Below are 21,899 nucleotides of genomic sequence, written 5' to 3'. Positions count from 1 at the left end.
AAAGCTGCCGTGCAGTTCACTGAAGTTTCTCCAGTGTGTTTGCATCCTTTTGAAGTAGTGCTGTGGATTGCTCCTGAATAGCAGCCCCATACTGTTTGGGCTCTTTAAAGAGGCCTGAGTCCTAGACCTCTGAGGACCACGTTCTGTCCACTCTCCCCTTTCTCTTTAGATCATGGCAGTTGCAGGCCTTGATTCCAGTAAAGCCCAGAAGTACTCACCAAGCCACTCAACCCGGTCATGGGTCACCCCTCCAGCGACCCCTCCATACCAGGACTGGACCCCGTGCTACACACCCTTGATTCAGGTGGAGCGGTCAGAGTCACTGGACCAAGTCAATGGCAGCCTTCCATCCCTGCACCGCAGCTCCTGGTACACAGATGAGCCAGACATCTCCTATCGGACTTTCACTCCAGCCAGCCTGACTGTCCCCAGCAGCTTCAGAAACAAAAACAGTGACAAGCAGAGGAGCGCAGACAGCCTGGTGGAGGCAGTGAGTATGGCTCTTGGCCACAAGAGGACAAGGGGACCCATGGGCGACATGGTGGAACAATGGAGGGCCAGCCATATGCAGAGAACATTGTGGTCATGGGGGTGAGCCCTGCAGCCAGACTACCTTAGGCGGATGCTTCTTAGCAGCAGAAGTAGTACTTAGGGACTAAGTGAAAAATGCCCACCACACCTAGTCTAAATCAATGAACTGCACTGGCATTCTGTGTTCAGCAGCTGGCATTACCTATGTGTGCCACGGTTCCTTGATGGTTTTCACCTCTGCTGGACCATGTAGAGCTTTTTGGTCCATGACATTTTTCAAAGCTGAGGCCCTTTACAGTCAGTGTCAGGTCTGAAGTCAAGTAGTACAGTTGGGCTGAGTCCCTAAAGTACATGGCAGGGAGTGCTTAAGTCCCCTCCCCGAAGCCTTCTATTGTGTCATTAATTCTCTTTCCTGTATAGGTCCTGATATCAGAAGGCTTGGGACGCTACGCAAGGGACCCAAAATTTGTGTCAGCTACAAAACACGAAATTGCCGATGCCTGTGACTTAACCATCGATGAGATGGAGAGTGCTGCTAGCACGCTGCTCAATGGGAATGTGTGTCCTCGAGCCAATGGGGATGTGGGCCCTGGGGCACATGGGCAGGACTATGAGCTCCAAGACTTTGGTCCTGGCTACAGTGATGAGGAGCCAGACCCCAGGCAAGAAGAGGAGGACTTGGCAGATGAAATGATCTGTATCACCACCTTGTAGCCTCAGAGGGAGGGCTAGGGAAAAGTGCCTCGTGGTTAGGAAAAGTTTAGGCACTAGTTGGGAGGAAACACTCAATTTGATTTCTGTACAAGTGAGGTCATGCCTCCAGGAAGCCATAAACCTGGTAGGAACAGGTTCCCAGGGTCCCAGCAGAGCACACAGTGTGCTGTGTGCTCAGGCCCAGCTGCAGGAGACAGCAGGCCCAGCCACCTCCAGAGGGTAGGTGAGGAAGGGCAGCCCAGCCCTGCCCGAAGGTCCAGATGGACTTCCAAGGAGTCCACCTCCGTGTCTCCCTACACCCAGGGCACCTGTCAGCACAGTGGGGAAGGTGAAAGGTGATGACGATGACCACACCTGTGTCATTACCTCAGTTATCAGTACAGCATATCAGATACTCACCAGGCCCAGCATATCTGTTTTTAAACTCCTCCCCCTGAAACACTGCTTCCTGGTTCCTGTTCAGCTATTCTGAAATATAGTGTGTATCGGAACCTAGCTACCAGTGGTCATCTCCAGTGGGGAGCAGGACTTGACAGGTTTTCTGTTATGTGATGCCAGTTTACACAAGAGAACATCACTTGGATGGTCAGTTCTGACTGTCATGCTAAGGGCAGCTGTAAACTGGAATAATAATGCACTTGCAACCAGGTAAACTTAGATACGCTAGTTTGTTTAAAATATAGATTTACTGTACATGACTTGTAATATACTACACTTTGTATTTGTAAAGAGATGGTCTATATTTTGTAATTATTGTACTGTATTTGAACTGCAGCAATATCCATGGGTCCTAACAATTGTAGTTTCCCACCCAAATCTAGAAATGATTAGTATTTTTACTTGGGCTATACAGAAGTAGAAGAAATAGAGCCGATTCTCACTTATTTAGTGAAAATTCTTGGGGAGGGGTGTTAAATTTTGAGTTCGACAGAACTTGACACTACAGAAATTTTTCTAAAATATTTTGAGTCACTATAAACCTATCTTTACACAAGATATATAAGATGACTATTTTCAGTCTTTTCTTTGGGCAAAAGTTCTATGATTTTTTTTTTTATATTGTACCTTCTGTTCACTATGGGTTGCAACTGTCTAGGTTTGCTTTTACTTTAGAAGTTATAGAGTGGGTCCAGTTGGCCTACTCTCTACCCCAGGCATCCATGAGTCTGGTTTTTCTCAGTTGTCTACCCAGGCTGTTTGTGCATATCTGTTGTGAAAATAATCACATAGGTAAATGAAGCACGTCCACGCTCATCCCAGAGACTGGCCCTGTTGCCTGTTTTAAGGACTATGGGATGTTGGGGTAGGGGTGGAGGGAGCACCATGGTGACCCATAGGGTTAGAATGTCAGGGTCTGTTGACATTGTCCTGTTGCCTTTTACTAAAAGTCGCTGTGCCGCCTGTGTTCCTTATGATAGCTGTTATATGCAACTGAATGAGGGCTGAAGCTTTCAGGAGAGTGCAGTCACTCCAACTGTGTGCTTCCCACTGGGGATCGTTAAGATTGTCAAGGCTTCCTTTCCTGTTAACAGAACCCTGCTGATGTCATCAAATTACCTAGGCAGGGACTCTCTGCAATGAAAAAAGACAGGTCATAATCTGGGTTCCAATTTTTTTACTACATAGACAACCTGTCAATTTTTTTTTGTAAATAATACTTTGTTATGAAGACCTCTCAGACCTCTTCGTAAGACATTCTTACTCCAGATCCAGGCAAAAACTCTTCAAGGTTTGTAAATGACTACTTCCTGACATAAAGCCTTTTTTTTTAATTAAAATGTTCTTCAGAATAAGAGTGTGTAATAATTTCATTGTATCCAGGAGCTCAACTCGCAGAGCTGGCTTTGCCCGTGAGAGCTTCCGGGGGGCAGGTGTTCTCGCCGCAGCTTTGGAATCAGGTAGCTTTTTTGTTATCCAGCTCCTTCAAGGTAACTTAATTCAGCTGCAGAGAGCACTGCTTCTCCTAAAGGGCTAATCCACCATCAACATTACCTTGGACTCTGTGGCTTAACATCAGGCCAAACCCACCATCCCCACAGTGTGTGTTGTGGGACAGACACTGATCTTTTCTAAAGTCATTCCTGAATCACTGGCGGGTTTACAGGCTGTGCCACCCCTCGGTATCTGTCTGCTTTGAGTCTAATTCAACTTCTCACCTTATATTAAATTTCTCTTTGTAAGAAAAATTTGGAGTTGTAGAGCATGATTTTTTTTCCTTTGCTTTAGGAAGAGTTTTTAAAATGGAATTTCTCTACTTTTTTGGTTTCCCTTCCCTACCCCCAAAAATGATTGTATCCATAGAAATAGTACATCTGGTTTCTTTAATCTTGTGTTTATAATATACCTTGAGGTAGACATGGCTACTATGACTTAACTACCAATCAACAGTGAGAACCTAACTAGGAATCACTTCTGTTCAAAGTGTGGTCAGTTTCCATCCAGACAGTGGAACCCTGCTTAGCCAGGGCTTCCTTCCCAAACCTGTTGAATCACAGACTATGCTGAAGGCTAGGATGAGCAGGTCTTAAGGTTATGGTAGTCCTGCTCTTAAAAGAAGCCAAAAAACTGTTCCTTCTCACAGTCTAAAGTGTCTTTGCCAATTGCATTTCTTTACAGGCTTTTCTTGTTAAGACTGGCTGATTGCTTATAGAAACTAGTTTGCCACAGGGCTCATGTCACATGTTAGAGCCTCAACTCCCTATCTGGTCTCTCCACTCAAAAACTAACTCCACCCCTGCTGTTGTTTGTTGGAAGGCTATGTTATTTGGTCTCTCTCTTCTGGTACTGAGCGGGCAGGTGAAGGGGCCTAAAGACATCCTGGAGGGGCCAGCCAGGGCTAATGTGCAGGGCATGTATTTTTTCCCCTAATTTTTTTTTTTCTTTTTGGCCAGTCCTGGGGCTTGGACTCAGGGCCTGAGCACTGTCCCTGGCTTCTTTTTGCTCAAGGCTAGCACTCTGCCACTTGAGCCACAGTGCCACTTCTGGCTGTTTTCTGTATATGTGGTGCTGGGGAATCGAACCCAGGGCTTCATGTATGTGAGGCTAGCACTCTTGCCGCTAGGCCATATTCCCAGCCCATCCCTAATTTTTTTAAGAGGTTAAAAAGGCAAAACAACCTTTCTATTAGATCTGTCAAGTTGGTTTATCAGTGGAAATATGAAAAAAAAAAACTTTTGGGCTAGAGAGAAGAATGTATTTGAATTTATGGAAATGACTCGGCAGCTTTCTCCTGGGTGGTACCTCACCCCCCCCCCTTCTAGGACTCACCCTTTCTGGTCATGCTGGCTGTCCCTCCCCATGGCCTGTCCTTTATTCTATTAGGTACACCTTCTGAGGACACAGCCAAGCACACACAGGCTTTTTCAATGCTGCGGGTGAAGTCAGAACTCCCAGCACATTTGGCACCTTCTGACCTTTCCAACCAGTTTTTGCAAAGCGGTTTCATTTTGACAAGTTTTGCCAAGGTGCCAAGCTAGCTGAGTCTACCTGATTCCCTATGAGACTAACACGAATGGAGCCTGTTATGCACGCTACTTTATAGAGCAAATGAGCACCTTCTCTCAGCCCATGGCCTCTCGCCTGGATGACAGGCTCCCCATTCAGCAGTGGAACTTCCAGTGGAACTTCCTGTGTGCATTTGGCACTGTGAGGGACCCACATTTAAGTCTGTCATTCAGCCTGCAGCTGGAAATGGGAGGAACCATGCTGGCCCATCAGGGATCACATACAGACCTCTTCATAGTTTGGGGTTCTGTGTCAGAACCCTGCTTGAGTTGACACATGACACTTGTTTCTTCTGAACCTCATTTCCTTGTGTGGCTGTCTTTGATTATGCAGAACAGGCCTCAGCACACAAAAATGAGGGAGGGGCCTGGTTGCAAGTAAACAGCACGCTGGACAGGTTATTATACTTTACTTAAATTACAGCTGCTGGTCTGAATCAGCCATTGTCTCAGAGTCTGATACTGAGGGCATAGAGATGGTAGAACTGTCACCTGCCCCACCTATAGCCATCCTCAGTCCTTTTACACATGTCTCACCTTTTATTTACTCCTTCCTAGAATCTGCACCCCCCTTCTGGAGTGGGGGGGGAAGGGGGGCATGAGGTCTTCAGGGCAGTGTGGCTGGCACCCAAGTCCTCCACTATTCCTGCACCATTATGGGTATCTCCCAAGCCTAACAGACGGGCAGCTGCAGCCAGGTGCCATGGGCCAGATGGAGAACCTGCTCTAGGAGAATCTCTTGGCAGACCTACAATTTTGGTTTTTAACCATCTCTTGGAACAGGAACAAACAAGATACAGGTAATTCAAGACCTAAAGTTTTTAAAGAAGTGTAATAGTTTTCTATTACACTTTATCAGTATACTTATAAGTGTAATAAACTATTTCTGGAAGGTTTTTCTCAGAAATTTCAGTTGTGGCCATGGACCCTCCAAGTTTCCTCAACCCATTCCACATTTGAGGCCTGGAGTCCTTGCTGGTTTTCCCCTCCTCTTTCTGAGTCCAGCACTGTGTTCAGGTTTCCATGTGTCAATTCGTTTTTCTTCTCTGCTATAGATGGTGGGGTTTGAACATCTTCAGAAAGCCCGACCCAAAATTCATTTCACTTTTAATCTCTTGGTGTGTCCATTTAAAAATAAGTTCCTGGATTATTATATTACCAAACTCTTAAGAAAGTTACATATCAAAGAGTGTGTGTAAATGTTATTTGTATGATTTTCCCCCATGAAAACTCAAATCTTCATAGATAAACTTTTGCTTTCAGTTGTACTTCCCTGCTTTCCATCAGGCCCAGTACCATCCAGTCTGTTCCTGTGGATGTCTAAAGAATAGGAATTCACTTGACCTGCCTGCTGGGCATTTCCAGCTGCTGGGCTGCTTCCCAGGGCCTCTGGGAAAGGTCATGTGGGGCTTGATGCCTCTGTGTGGAGAGGGGGCCTGTTATGTGGGGTTGGCTCTAGGATTTGGTGTTTTACAATATTAACTCCTGAAATCTTTGCTAGTGAGGCCCTACTTGAACAGGCTCAAGAGGCTTCTCTTAGAGGCTCTTAAGAACTAGAATCCCTCAGTCACCTGACAGAGCCCCTGCACCAGCCTCACTTTGAGACAGTGAGTGGAGAGATGATGAGAGGAAAAGAAAGCCCAGATTTCCTCCACCTGAGGCAATGTGCAGCCCAAGCCACGCTTACTCTTGCATGGCTCTTGGCCTGAGCTAAATAAAGCTTGCAGCTTGAGATGAGGATGCCCCTTCTGTGAGGAACCTTGTGAGTCTCAAAGACTAATAGTTCAGGGGCTGTCTTAAATTCAGGGACCCTGAATTGGAGGCCAGGTGGACATGAGACAAGGAAATGGCAGGGGTTAACCCTCTTCTACTGGCCTCCCTTCCCTTTGCTGTCCCCTCAGGAGGTGAAAAGGAGGGGCCCACAGAGGAAATGCTCAGCAAAGTGTTGACTGGTCAGTACTAGTCCCATTTCCTAAAACATTACCCAGATAGCCCTGAGTGGATGCTCCAGACAGTTTGAAGCAATGGCATTTGGAGTTATGGCTGTGCTGGGCAGTCAGTCCTCTTGGCTTCTTTAATCATTGTCAGGCAGTGGCTGCCTTAGCGCTGGGTGGCTAGGGTCTTGGGCTTGTAGACAGGGACATCCTTATCCAAGAGTGCAGGCTGTCCCTTAATAATGTCAGCTGCTTTCTCTGCAATCATGATTGTGGGAGCATTCAGGTTGCCACTGATAACACTGGGCATGATGGAGGCATCGATGACCCTGAGGTTTTCCACCCCAAGGACCCTGGTCTGTGGATCCACCACGGCAGTGGGATCAGAAGGCTGGCCCATCTTACAGGTGCATGAGGGATGGTAGGCACTGTCAACTTTTGCCCGCACAAAGGCATCAATCTCTTTATCTGACTGGACATGGCTTCCTGGCTGGATCTCTTCTCCCCGGAAGGGAGCAAGGGCTTCCTGCGCAAAAATTTCTCTGCTCAGCTTTATACACTGACGAAAGTCTTCAACATCAGTTTCTGTGGAGGAAAAGAGATGAGTGAGGCCCTCCTCTTAACATGCTAGCCTACTAGGAGATTCACGGCATGGAGAGGCTCTGCAAGTTTCTGGAGGCTAAAGTTCAGGGACATGGTACTTGCCACCTGCCCATCAGTGGTTGGATGACCACAAAGATGGTCTGACTCCTCTAGAACACAGGATAAGAACCCAAGCTCTGCCACCATGGGAATGTGAGTGCCCCATTCCATCAGGGGGCAAGACCTGCCCAACGAAGAAGTCTCCTTTTTGCTCCCTGCAAAGGAGGAGGCCCGGAAATATAACCTGCTTCCAAACTAGATCATGCTGGAATAAGCACGAGGAAGATGTCAGGGGGCATGCACAGGCTTGGCACTGACACCGTCTACAGACAGCTCTGAAAGCTGAGCCTCTGTCTGCTTTTCAAAGTGAGTTTCCAAGTTCTATGACTCGGTGCTGGGAATATAGCCTAGTGGCAAGAGTGCTTGCCTCATATACATGAAGCCCTGGGTTCGATTCCCCAGCACCACATATACAGAAAATGGCCAGAAGTGGCGCCGTGGCTCAAGTGGCAGAGTGCTAGCCTTGAACAAAAAGTAGCTAGGGGACAGTGCTCAAGCCCTGAGTTCAAAGCCCAGGACTGGCAAAAAAAAAAAAAAAAAGATTATCTTTGACCAAGAAAGAAAAGACAATTTTTTTTTTTAAAAAAGCTTGCCCCAAGTTGTATGACTCAAGACAAAGGTTAATATGTCAGGAAATATAGCCTAAAGCCATTCCTTCATTCAGGTCCTGGTCCAGGCCCAGGCCCAGAGGAGATGAAGGTGGCCATGGAATTACCTGTGGACAGGTAATTGGGTTGGATCACAGGGTGGTCCTGGGGGTTTGTACTTCTCAGTTTGAGCCAGCCCACACTTGTGGCCCGCATGGGACCCACGTGTACCTAAAAAGATCCAAAGAAAACAGTGTCATCCACAGTGACCTCTGTTAACTCCCACTCTCTAGCTTAGGCCCTGGATTTCCTAAGCAGTTGGACTCTGTATCCCTTTAGGAGCAGACACAGTTTAGCATGTGCCTGTGTGTTACCCCATTTCCATAAGTGATTAAAAACCATGTCAACAAATGGCTCCTTACACCAAGCTTTATACTCCAGTACCTAAAACTTTCAAGGTGACAATTCTAGGCAGAACCAGCCCTGTCTATCTGTTTATATAGGACCTAACTCAGCCATGACACAAAGACTTGCCAGGTTCCCCTTCTCCCCTTTCAGACACTGGGCTACTGGAGGGCAGGGGACTGAAGGCCCTGCCACAATGGGGAGGACACCCACACAAGACAGAAAGGCAGCATCCCCAGAAGAGGCCTCTTGCTCACCTGGTAAGCCTCCTGCTGGGTAGGGACCCGCCCATGGTCAATCACTTGGGATGGCAGGAAATGGAACTGGATGTCTGGGTGGGGGACCCCCGGCCGGCTGCGAATGAACCCACCTGTTTCCAGATGGTTTGTGGCTCCTTCTCCTGAAGGTCAGAAGAGGCAGTCAGGGTATATAGCAGGTAGGCTAGCTACTTCTGGTGGCCATCCTTAACTTTAGGCAGCTCCTTTCTTCTTTCTGGCCCTGATTCTGAGACCTAGCACCAAGCCCTGCCCTTGGCTGTCCTCTTGCCCCCTGGTGGTCTCACCAAGTGCTGTAGCTTTAAATATCACCCATGTGCCAAATGGGGAACACCAGCTTTGCCAACTCTCTATTCCTATTGGCCTTCCCACTGCTAAACTCAAGGGACAGTAATGTGAGAACTGTAAAAATTCTGCTCCTGGTGGGTTAGGGGGCCTTCAAGGGACAGTCCCCTGGCAGAGGTAGAACTGACACCCAGTTGTTGAAGACCAGATGCTGATTCTGCAGCTAGCACCAAGGTTGCCTCAAGTCTTCTCTCCTGGTTCATGGATCAGGCTAAAGCTATCCCCTATCTACCTATGAGAAGAACAGTATTCAACCCCTGAGGTACCACAGATAACCCCTTGGTGTGCTACTGCTTCCCGTCCTCACACCAGTCAAGTAGGACCTTTGTGTCCTTACTTTGTGGATAGTCAGACAGTTGCTTAAGATTCAGCTTTGCCATTGCCCCTAATATCAGGAACAAGACAAGGATGCCCACTCTCCCTGTTTCTATTCAACATTGTGCTGGAATCCCTAGCCATAGCAATAAGGCAAGAAGAAGGCATCAAAGGGATCCGCATTGGAAAAGAAGAAATCAAACTATTGCTATTTGCAGATGGCATGATCTTATACCTGAAGGACCCAAAAACTCAGTCTCCCCAAACTCCTAGAACTAATAAACCATTTTGGCAAAGTAGCAGGTTACAAAATCAATCCACAAATATCAGCAGTTTTTCTGTACACCAACAATGTACAAGCAGAAAAGGAAATTATGGGAACAATACCATTTGCAATAGCTAAAAAAAGAATAAAATACCTAGGTATTAACCTAACCAAAGATGTGAATGACCTATTTAATGAGAACTATAAAAATTTAAAAAGAAATCAAAGAGGACACCAGGAGATGGAAAGACCTCCCCTGCTCATGGGTAGGCAGAATCAATATAGTGAAAATGGCCATATTGCCCAAAATGTTATACAAATTCAATGCAATCCCCATCAAAGTCCCAGTTACAGTCTTCGCTGAAATAGAGAAAAAAACACATAAATTCATATGGAACAACAAGAGACCTAGAATAGCCAAAGCAATTCTAGGCAAAAGAAGCAGCACAGGAGGTATCACAATACCAGATTTCAAGCTCTATTATAGAGCCATCATAACAAAAACAGCCTGGTACTGGCATAAAAATAGACCTGAAGATCAATGGAATAGGATAGAAGACCCGGAAATAAATCCGCATACTTACAGTCAGCTGGTATTTGACAAAGGAGCTAAAAGACATACAATGGAAAAAACATAGCCTCAACTCTTGGTACTGGGAAAACTGGGAAGCCACATGTAGAAAACTCAAAGTGGACCCTAGCCTGTCACCAAGATCAACTCAAAATGGATTAAAGACCTCAACATCAGACCTGAAACCCTGAAACTACTGAAGGACAGAGTAGTAGAGACACTAGAACTTATAGGCATAGGCAGGAACTTCCTGAACAGAGTCCCAGGGGCACAACAGATAGGGGAGAGACTCAACAAATGGGACTATTACAAAATAAAAAGTTTCTGCACAGCTAAAGACATAGCCACTAAACTAGAAAGACAGACAACTACATGGGAAAAGATCTTCACCTGCACAGCAACAGACAAAGGCCTAATATCCGTCATCTACAGAGAACTCAAGAAACTAAACCCCCTCCAAACCCAGTAAACCAATTATTAAATGGGCAAAGGAGCTAAAGAGAGACTTCACAGGAGAAGAAATAAAAAGGGCAAAGAAACATATGAGGAAATGTCAACATCCCTGGCAGTAAAGGAAATGCAAATAAAAACAACCCTGGATACCACCTCACTCCAGTTAGAATGGCCTATACTCTGAACTCAGGCAACAACAAATGCTGGAGGGGATGCAGAGAAAGAACAACCATTCTCCATTGTTAGTGGGAGTGTAAACTAGCACAGCCACTCTGGAGAACAGTATGGAGGTTCCTCAAAAAGCTCAGCATAGACATACCCTATGACCCAGCCATACCACTCGTAGGCATCTATCCTGAACAACAGGATCCAGGATACCATAAAGACATCTGCACATCCATGTTTATCGCGGCACAATTCACAATAGCCAAAGTATGGAAACAACCCAGATGCCCCACTACAGATGAATGGGTCCAAAAAATGTGGTACCTATACACAATGGAATACTACATAGCGATTAGAAATAAAATAATGGCATTCACAGGGAAATGGTCAGATCTTGAACAAATAATGTTGAGTGAGACAAGCCTAGAACACAGAGAACAAAGGCGCATAGTCTCCTTGATATATGATTGTTGGGGGAGGGGAGATCAGTAGAGATCATGTCTGTAAAATTACAAACATCTTTTCAAATGGTATTTCCACATGTTTGGGTCAGCAACTTTTCATTATGTATCTAAAACCAAACAATTACTAAATAAACATAAAAAGGTCTAGTAGACCTTTCAGAGGATAAAAAAAGATTCAGCTTTGCATCAAGCTCCCTGAGGCCAAAGCCTTTGCTCAGTTCCTCAGGAAGGCCACAATGCCCACCGACCATTTCCTCCAAGACCCCAGAGGCACATGCCCACCTGTGAACCTCCACAACCACTCCAGGCCAATGCAGGCCTTCTGCAGGGGCTTCTGAGACGAGTGCAGGGTGATGGGGCGGGTGCATGCCTGCTGAACATAGATCTCCAGGTGGTCTTGCAGGTTTTGGCCAACTCCTGACATGAGAAGGAGTTGTTAGGAATAAATGACACCCCCCCCACACACACACGCCCAGGGAAGGTGCCACAGTTCCACTTCCTTAGCTGGCTTCTGAATGCCCTCTGTCCCCTCAGCTGCTGAACCACTTCCTGCTTATTCTCTGGGGCTCAGCTTAAAGGTTACCACCATTCCTGCACTTGTAGTCTGGTCAGGTCTTCTCTCAAATGCTGCCAAAGCCTTTGTCGGACCCTCCTAGAATGCCACCCAGGAGCCCTTGGCCAGCTCCATTCAGGAGTACCCTCCAGAAGGCAGTCTATGCCCACTGTAGGCATCACTTGGTGAGGGCATGGCTATTAGCCAGTCAGGTGGTAGCCCCGCCCCGGGCCTTGAGAAGAAGGAAGAAGCCCTGGCATGTTGTTGAGACCCTGTGGAATCCCATCTACACTCAAGGGACCACTTGCCAAGTCAGAGTCATGAACTAGCAATTCCATAGGCTGCTCATGGTAAAGCCTACACAGGACAGCCAGCCCTCTGAGCATGTAAGAGCCAGACAGAGCCTCAAGGGCATCTTAGATTATGAGATGAAGTTCAGATCTTCACATGGAGAACAGGCTTCGGAGCCCTGAGTTGGCCTCATTCTTGCTTGGGGTAGATAGAAAGTTATGGGAGTGGAACCTGGTGGTCACTGAGGTGCCTTTGTGATGTGCCTCATCCCTCTCCTGCTATAGGATGCTTTCCTCCACATGAGAGAGGCTGCTGGGCAGCCCGGGGTCCAGAGTATCTACTGAAGTCAGAAGACCCGCGAGCTCATGGGAAGGATGACAGTTCCAAGGATTATTGCTTCTTGTCCCTTCGTGATAATTCTAAAAGCCATTGTGTCTATACAGCATTGAAACTAGTATGGTCACAGTGAGGGACGGACTCACCAGGCAGGTGGCACACCACAGGGATGCCCAATTTCTTGAGGTCATCTCCATTTCCAACTCCTGAGAGCATTAGCAGCTGTGGAGAGTTGATGGCACCCCCACTCAGAATCACTTCCTTGCTGGCATAAACCTGAAAGAAGTAGAGGGCCACTGCTCACACTTTCTGAAGGGCCACTTCCCCTGAGCTCATGGTCCAGCACTCAGCTCCAGCCAGCACCATGAGAACATGGCCTTGGGCTGCTGTACCCTCATGGTAGGTCAGCAACACTGCTGCCACCAGTGAGAGCCTGCTCATAGGCTCAAGAGAAAGACAGATAAACCTTGCTATGCTGCCATCTGAAAGCAACCTGCATATGCAATCCTGGTGCATGAAAATCAGGTATGGGACAGCAGCCAGATAATAATGGGGGGATGGCTACACATTCAATGCAGTCCTCATCAAAAGTTCTTGGAAAAAAAATCCTAAAATTCATATGGAAGCCCAAGAACCCTAAATAGCCAAAGCAATCCTGAGCAAAAGGAGCAATGCTTTCAGATTATACTATGGATCCATAGTGACAAACACAAAAACAAATGTGTGGACCAATAGAACAAAATTAGAAGACCCAGAAATAAATCTCTGTAGCCAGAGCTACCTGGCAGAGAAGCCAAACACATACTGGAGACAAAATGGTGTGGGAAAGCTGGATATTCACATGTAGAAGACTGAAGCTAGATCCCTGATCCCTCACCCTCCAAAGAAACTACTGGAGAAAAACACATGGGAAGGTATAGGCATAGGTAATGATTTTCTGAATGGGACTCAGTAGCTTAGGAAATAAGGAAAATTGACAAAATGAGTTATATCAAACTAAAAAGCTCTGGTACAGCAAAAGACAGTCACCAGAGTAAAGAGACTATCAATAAGATATGAGAAAGTCTTTGCCAGCTATTCATCCAATAGAAGATTAACATCTCAAATATATAAAGAACTCAATCAAATACTAAAGAACAAATAATCCAATCAATAAATGGGCAAATTACTGAACAAACAGTTCTCAAATGAAGTATAAACAGCCAATAAAGACATGAAAATATGTTTCCTATCTTTAGTCATAAAGGAAATGCAAATAAAAACCATACTCTGATTCCAACTCACCCCAGATAACTAGAATCATCATCTAAACAAAGAACAACAAATGCTCTTGAGGATGGATAAAATGACAGTGGGAATATAAATTTCCACTATGGAAATCAGTATGAAAGTTCTTAAAAAAAACTAAAAACAGAACCATCATGTGGTCCAGCTATGTCACTCATAAGTATATATTGAAAGGAATACAAGTCTGTGTACAGCAAAAGTACTTGTACATCCATGTTTAAAGCAGTCTATTCACAAGTTGAGATATAAAATCAGCCTATGTGTCCCTAAATGGATGAATGCAGAAACTATGGAATATATACATGATAGAATAGTGACCAGCCATAAAGAATGAAATGCCATTTGTAGAAAAATGGATATTAGAGATAACATTAAGTGAAATAAATCAGACTCAGAAAGACAAATACCATGTTTTCTTTCATATGGCAGAACCTAGATTTAAAAACATGACTACGACTAAAGTTTATCATATGCATGAATAAAAATACCACAGTGAATCCCACTATTTTGTACAATTAATGTGCTAATAGCTGGATGCTAGTGGCTCATGCCAATAACATGTAACCCAGCTCCTCAGGAGGCTGAGATCTGAGGATGTGGTTCAAACCAACCTAGGTAGGGAAGTTCCTAAGATGTAATTTACCACCCCAAAAATCAGCAGTGGAGCTGTGGTTCAAGCGGTAGAGCACCAGCCTTGTGCTAAGGATGAGTGCCTAGGCCGTATTGGCATACATAGATGCATGCATGCACACACATGCACATGCACACACACACACACACACACACACAATGTGCTAATAAAAAATGAGTAGGGAAAAAAAGGGATGGTAGGTCTCCAAAAAAAACCAATGATGTCAGACACTCAGGCTTAAAGGCAGCTGAGCCAGATCTACACATGTGAGTGCAAAGCTACCTCTGATGCCCCCACCCCCACCCCCGCGGAGAAGTGAACCATACAGAAAGCCAATGATCACATTCAAGGGTCTTAAAAACTCCAGAACTCCAGGGTAAACCTGTCACCTGGCAAGCCAGTGCAGTCAACTGTGTAGAGGGTCCTAGGGGGGCTGCCCTGTGGTGAGTGTGGTAAGCAGAGCTTCATGAGGCACTCACTCCAGGGTGCCATGGGGCTTGGTTGGTGGTAGGGCTGGGAGATTCCTTCACTGCCTCCTGTGGACCCCAGGGATAATCTCTTGCCACTGCAGCTGTTCACTCAGTACAGGGCCAGGGGCTGACGGCTGGGGAGGAGGACCTGACCTCAGGGGTCACTGCCTATCCGGACTGCCCTCTGACCTGCTGGCCGGCCCCGCTGGGGTTCACTCACCCTGTGGCTCTGGCCGTTCTTGACATACTCCACGCCCACTGCCCGGGTGCCTTCAAACAGCACCCTGCTCACAAGAGTGTGGACCTCAGCTCTGAGGTTGGGGCGGCTCAGTGCTGGGTGCAGGTAGGCACAGGCCGTGCTCCAACGCTTGCCTGCAGGATAGAAGATCGGGTGTAGCCTTTCCCCCGGTAGCCTGGACAGGAGAAAGGAACTAGAGAAGGAGCAAATTTGCCCTGCCTCTAACTGCAAGGCCTGCCTTCAAAGCCCCTGCCTTCTAGAAGCCCCCCTCCACCCCAGATCCCCAGGTGGAAAACCGCCCTCTACCCTGCCAGGATGGCAGAGTGGGGGCAGGCAGAAGGGGCGAGAACCCCAAGGACACAGGCGGGCCCTAGTCAGTCCTGCCCTGCCAGAGCCGGGGTGATGAGCAAGGTGGGGGGAGGGGCTGCCTGCTACCTTCGTGAACCGTCATGTCCATCCAGCCGAAGCCCTCCTGCTGGAAGCCGTTCATGTCCTCGGTGAAGGGATAGCCGGCCTGCTGGGCGGCCTGCAGGAAGGCCTGGTGCAGCGGGTGCTGGGTCCTGGCGCGGGAGACGTGCAGCGGGCCCTGGCCGCCGCGGTAGCGGCCGGCGCCCAGCTCGTGGGCCTGCGCCTTGCGAAAGTAGGGCAGGCAGTGCGCATAGTCCCAGCCCCGGGCGCCCTGGCGGTGCCAGCGCTCGTAGTCCTCGGCGTGGCCGCGAATGTAGACCATGGCGTTGAGGGACGAGGAGCCGCCCCAGACCCGGCCCCGCGGCCAGTACAGCACGCGGCCGCCCAGGCCCGGCTGCGGCTCCGTGTGGTAGAACCAGTTGTACCGGTCGTCGCACAGGTTGGCCACGAGGGCGGCGGGCATGTGGATCTTCCACAGCAGCCGCTTGCTGCCCGCCAGCACGTCCTTGGGCCCGGCCTCCAGCAGCAGCACGCGGTGGTCCGGGTCCTCGGTCAGCCGGCTGGCCAGCACGCAGCCCGCCGAGCCCGCGCCCACCACCACGTAGCTGAACTCGGCCCCGGCGCCCGCGCCGGCCGCGCCTCGGCTACCTGAGGGTGGGCGCGGGCCCAGTCCGGCCCCGGCTCCACGCGGGCCCCACGCGCACCTCCAGCCTCCCTGGATGCGCCACATGTTTCGGGTCCAAGCACGGCTCTCCACGCGGGGCGAGGACGGCTCCTTGCACCTGCGACAGGCAAACCGGGCCATAAGAAGCGGCACCTGCACACGCCTGGGCGGCCCAGCACCGGAGGAGCCCAAACCAATGCAGGCCACCGAGGGCCTGCCCAGCCTGGATGGGGCAGCCGGGCCCCCCAGGGCGTCACCATAGCCAGCACCCTTCCCGTGAGAGGGTGGCCGAGGAGGTGCCCCCACAGGGCATCTGCACCAACCTGGGGGCTGGAGAAAGCTGGGAAGGGGCGGGAGAAGGGAAGGGAAGGGGAGGGAGAAGAAGCGGGGGGGGGGGGGGGGGGAACGGGAGGCTGGGAAGGACATTTGCTCTGCACTGGAGTGTTTACACTTGACTCTCAGATCACGTGGTCTGACGGAGTTAGGTGAGAAGCCTAGACTGTGGAGCTCATAGCATTAGACCTGGGAGGGCTGAGCGCTCCCGGCAGTGGCCAGGGACCAAGCCCCACTCTTCCCAGATCTCTCTGTGGAGCGGTGAAGCTGGGAAATACTAATGGCTTGTTTTGCGTCTTCCAACAACGTTCCAATCAAGCACTGGGTGAATGCTATCAAAATCTTCATTGAAGGTGAACACATGTGTGCGAGCACTGCCTGGCCTACTTCTGCAAAGCACATGGAAACAACAGCCAGGAATTCAGAGATAAATACTGGAACAGTAAGCCAGGCATGGTAACTTACACCTGTAATCCTAGCTATTCAGAAATCAAGAGATAGAGAGGATTGAGGTTTGAGGCCAGCCCAAGCAAAAAGTTTATATAAGATCCTATCTCAACTAATGGCTGAGCTTGGTTATGGCATACCTGTCATCCCAGCTGTGCAGAAAGTGTAAGTAAAAAGATATTGATCCAGACCAGCCTAGGCATAAATACAAGACCTTATGTGAAAAATAAAGCCAAAAGGGCTGCAGGTTTGACTGAAGTGGTAGAGCACCTACCCAACAAGCATGAGATCCTGAGTCCAACCCACTCCTACCATGGAAAAAAAAAACCACCATACCCACTGTTAGAAAAAAAAGCTTGATTAAAAGTATTCATGCACTACTTCAGTCCCTCACTAAGCTATGATACATAATTTTTAAAAGAAAAAGAGGCAAAAAGACAGCTCCCTCTGACCTTGTCCACTTGCCCAAATAATTAACATACTTTGGAAACTGGACAAGAATAGTGTGTGTGTGTGTGTGCACACGCGCACACACACAGGGGCTTGAACCCTGAGCTTGTTTTGCTCCAGGCTAGTACTCTAATCACTTGACAGTGCTACTTCCAGCTTTTTCTGAGTACTTTATTGGAGATAAAGGTCTCAGACTTTTCTGTCTAGGCAGGCTTTGAACCACGATCCTTAGATTTCAGCCTCCTGAGTACCTAGGATTATAGGTGTGAGCCACCAGCACCTGGCTTCAAGAATATCTTAACAAAAGATACTTAACCTAAAGTGGGGAGCGGTGGATGGTATTTGGCAAAATGACTCCTTTGATCACAAAAGTGTTTGCAAAGACAAAGAATAGTCTTAAGAATATACACCTGTCTTTAAACAAGTAGATGGTAAGACCCATCCTTTAAGCCAGGTGCCAGTGGTGCCTGTAATGCTAGCTATTCAGGAGGCTGATATCTAAGGATCATGGTTCAGAGCCAGCCTGGACAGGAAGTATGAATAAATGGAGAGCTCTCCATTTTTGTGGACTATCCTGGACTCGATATTATCAGATGTCAGTTCTTTGCAATTTAACAAATTCAATGTGATCCAAATTAAAACCCCAGCAAGTGATCTTACAGGCATCTACAAACTGGCCCAATACTTATATACAGATGCATAAGACTTAGGATAGCCAACACAATATTCAAAGAGAAAAATTAAGTAAAAAGACAGACTACCAGAATTTAAAACTTACTATAAAGCTCCAGTAACCAAGATAATTTGGTATTGGTAGATGAACAGACAGATATGCCAATGTAACAGAACAGAAAGCCCAGAAATAATAAACACAAATAAACATAGTCAGTAATTGACAAAGGAGTAAAGAAAACACAAAGCAGCAAAAATGGTCTTTTCAGCAAAGGGTGCTAGAACCACTACACACACACACACACACACACACACACACACAACACAAACTACACACACACTAGCACACACCCAGAAAAAGACATTATACTCTTCACAAAAATTCAAAATAGACTACAAACTTAAATATGAAAAACATAGCTGTAAAACTCTCAGAATACAGGCAAGAAAATCTCAATATCCTTAGGTTAGACAATGGCTTTTTAGCTAGGACCCCAAAGGTACAATCTACAAAAGAAAAAAACTTGCAGACTTCATTAAAATACTTAAGCCAAGTGCTGGCATGGTAACCCTAGCTACTGAGGGTGAGATATTGTCACAGTTCAAAGCCACCCCAGGCTAGAAAGTCCATGAGGTTCTTATCTCTAATTAAGCACCAAAAAAAAAAAAAAAAAAAAAAAAGGCCAGAAGTGAGTTTGGGTTCAAGTGGCAGAGCTCTAGCCGGGAACAAAACAACGCAGGACAGGGATAAAGCCTTGCTTGCAAGCCCCAGGACCAGCACAAAGAAATAACTAACACTTAAAAAAAAAAAACCAACTAAGACACTGCTTGGGATTAAATATTTGTAGAAGATATATGTGATAAAATAGCTAACCAAAGCATACAGATAAATATAATCTTAAATCACAGTAACAAACCCACTTACAAAACATGCCGAAGACTATAATAAACACCTCCCCAAAGAAGATAACACAAATGCAAGATAAACATGAACAGAAGCTCTACAACAAGTCATCAGGGAAATACAAATGTAGAAAACAATGAAGTATCACCATAAACCCATTAGAATGACAAACTCCCAAACTCTGATAACACCAAATGTTGGCAAAGATGTTGAGTAACAAGAACTCTCATTCATGTGAAGGGAATACGGAAAAAGAAGAACTAAAAAAAAAAAAAAAAAAAAGAAGGGCTGGGTTTCACATGGCATGTTGAAAGTAACTATAACAGTGATATACCACTTGTTCTTATAACTTGAAGTCATTTCGCTTATCATCATCTTATGTGTTCCACATGGTTTTACTGATGATAGATAGCACTGTAACTGATTTTAATACTCTGTATAGTGTATATATGTGTATTGGAATTAGGAAAGGGAACACCAAAATCGAGAGACAAAGGATAGAAAGACAAATCAATGCAACAGAAATACTTATAAAATTTTATGGTGTAAACCAACTGTACAGCTTATGGGTGGAGAGGGGAGGCAGGGGAAAATGAGGGAGGAGGTAACAAATTGGGTAAGAAATGCACTCACAGTATTATGGATGAAACTGTAACTCCTCTGTACTTCACTTTGACAATAAAATAAAATTTTTTTTTAAACTCTCATTCATTCAGGGATCGTAAATTCAGTTTGGTGATTTCTTACAAAAGTAAACATACTGCTACCATACAGTCCCAGCGACTGTAATCCTCAGTATCAAAGGAGTTGAAAACTTTATATAAAGAGGCAAAAGACTCAAGATAGTCAATACAGGATTCAAAGAGAAAAATTAGGTTAATAAACTGACACTAGCAGAACTTGAAACTTACTAAAACAGTTGGTATTGGTGTAAAGCCCCTGTATGTGGAAGTTTACCACAGCTTGATTGATCATTGTCAACAATTAGAAGCAACCAAATGTCCTTCAGTAGATGAATAAAGTGTAGTATGTCCAATCAATGAGATATTATCCAGCAATAAAAACAAATGAGCTATGAAAGGACATGAAAGAAACATAAACATAAATTAATAAGAACAGGAAGGCAACTTGAAATGATTAAGCAAAGGAAGAGCCAAGGATTTCTAGATTTTTATTATTGCTAGGATGTGGGCTATGCCTACATGTGGGCTTATCTGCCTAATTTGAATTGCCCTTCTGGTACACAGAGCAGGAATACCGGGGCTTTTTGAATTGACTTCTCCAGGTATATTATGAAATATAATGGTAGTAATGTGCAAGTCATTACATATTTGTACCAACTCAAAGAATGTACACCACCAAGAGGAAACCACAATGTAAGCTATGGGTTCTGAGCAATATGTTGTATCAATGGAGCTCCATCATTTTTAACACATGTGTCACTCATGGGAGGAATAACAGAGGTCTGTGGGGCACAAGCTATATAGAAAAGTCTCTGTATCTTCCTCTCAATTTTGCTCTGAAACTAAATTTATTCTTAAAAAATTTTGAATCTTGGTGGGACGCTGGTGGCTCACTCTTGTAATCCTAGCTACTCAGGAGCATGAGATCTGAGGTTTTCAGTCAGAAGCCAGCCCAGGCAGTAAAGTCTGTGAGACTCTTATCTCCAATTAACTACCAAAAAAGCCAGAAATGACGCTGTGGCCCAAGTGGAAGAGTGCTAACCTTGAACACAAAACCTCAGGGGCAACAGGGCCTGAGTTCAAGCCCCAAGAATAGTATACACATACACAATGTTTATCTTTTAGGCAATGTACAGTAGCTCCTGTCTAAGTTGTACTTACTCAGGAGGTAAAGATCCAGAGCACTGTGGTTCGAATCTCAACCAATAAAAAGCTGTGTGTGCTGTGTGTCTTTCATCCCAGCTCTTAAGGAATTATAAGTAGGAATAGAGTCCAGGTCATCCTAAGCGTAAGTGCAGGACTTCTCCACAAATAACTAATGCAGAAGAGCTCTGAGGTGTAGTTCAAGAGAATATCTCTGTAGCAAGTAAAAGGCCCTGAGTTAAAAAATCTGGTACTGGAAAAAAAATAATGGAAGTGGAGGTGTGGTTCAAGTGGGAGACCACTAACCTTGAGCAACAAAAGCTAAGCAAGAGGATGAGGCCCTCAGTTCAAACCCCATTACTGGCAATTAATTAGCTTTAAATTTAAAAAATGCAATAGAGAATCTGACTGTTTTTGTCTCTGACCATGGATGCCTTTTTAGCCTCACATTTCTTCTCCTTTTTTTTCTTGCCCCATACTTGGGGAAATCAGTTAAGAAAGCCCTTTTCTACCTTGTGCATCAGTGGGGAAGTTCAAATCATGCAAATCAGTCCACCTGGAAACAGCCTACAATGGAGCTACAATTAAAAATAGGACCATTTGGCTGGTCCTTTGTTCAAACCATCCTAGGGCAGCTAGGGTGGCTGCCTTGCTCCTCCCACAAAGCTCCACCTGTGAGCAATAAACCTCATCAGGTGTGTGTGTGTGTGTGTGTGTGTGTGTGTGTGTGTGTGTGTGTGTGTGTCATAAGAAAGAGCAATACTTAAAGCACATCAGAAATAGGATACACTTAGAAGCAGATCTAACAAACTACTTGTATGACCTATACACAGAAAACTCCAAGACACAGAAATAAAAGATGGCCTAAATAAATTAGCTACCATGGAAAACAAGACTCAATATTGTTTTAATATTGATTCTCCAAATTTGATTTATATATTAAATACAATGCCAATAATATCCTGGAAGCAAAAGGTTGGAAAATGGTTCCAAAGGTTGGCAGAAATACAAAGCACAGAGAAAAAATTATATTACAGTAATGAGGAAAATCCCATACAAACAAGGAAGGAGCCACGGCATCACACATTGATATAGCTCAATCCTAAGAATATAGTGAAAATGTTTTTAAAAAACACAGGAGGTGGGGCTGAGGATGTGGC

At 46.1% G+C, this 21,899-nt stretch overlaps 2 protein-coding genes across 6 annotated transcripts in view; one reads left to right on the top strand and one right to left on the bottom strand.

Annotated features, from left to right (window-relative positions):
• Cacna1d (calcium voltage-gated channel subunit alpha1 D) overlaps positions 1 to 3,802 on the top strand; it is a 329,930-nt gene extending 326,128 nt beyond the window's left edge. For all 5 annotated transcript variants that reach the window (XM_048355818.1, XM_048355817.1, XM_048355821.1 and 2 more), the window contains 2 exons: positions 170 to 490; positions 952 to 3,802. In XM_048355818.1, coding sequence (XP_048211775.1) covers positions 170 to 490; positions 952 to 1,245 — 615 coding nt within the window. In that variant the 3' untranslated portion in view covers positions 1,246 to 3,802. The remainder of the gene's footprint in view (positions 1 to 169; positions 491 to 951) is intronic.
• Positions 3,803 to 5,554: 1,752 nt separating this feature from the next.
• Positions 5,555 to 21,899, bottom strand: part of Chdh (choline dehydrogenase) — a 32,250-nt gene continuing 15,905 nt past the window's right edge. The window contains exons 2-8 of the mRNA XM_048355823.1: positions 15,471 to 16,225; positions 15,018 to 15,169; positions 12,556 to 12,685; positions 11,512 to 11,646; positions 8,634 to 8,776; positions 8,100 to 8,202; positions 5,555 to 7,267 (exon numbers count right to left, since the gene is read on the bottom strand). Of these exons, the coding sequence (XP_048211780.1) occupies positions 6,849 to 7,267; positions 8,100 to 8,202; positions 8,634 to 8,776; positions 11,512 to 11,646; positions 12,556 to 12,685; positions 15,018 to 15,169; positions 15,471 to 16,173 (1,785 nt within the window). The 5' untranslated portion in view covers positions 16,174 to 16,225 and the 3' untranslated portion in view covers positions 5,555 to 6,848. The remainder of the gene's footprint in view (positions 7,268 to 8,099; positions 8,203 to 8,633; positions 8,777 to 11,511; positions 11,647 to 12,555; positions 12,686 to 15,017; positions 15,170 to 15,470; positions 16,226 to 21,899) is intronic.

Source organism: Perognathus longimembris, chromosome 10, assembly GCF_023159225.1.
Source record: "Perognathus longimembris pacificus isolate PPM17 chromosome 10, ASM2315922v1, whole genome shotgun sequence".
Classification (NCBI taxonomy): Eukaryota; Metazoa; Chordata; class Mammalia; order Rodentia; family Heteromyidae; genus Perognathus; species Perognathus longimembris.
This window is presented reverse-complemented; position numbering and strand designations above follow the sequence as displayed.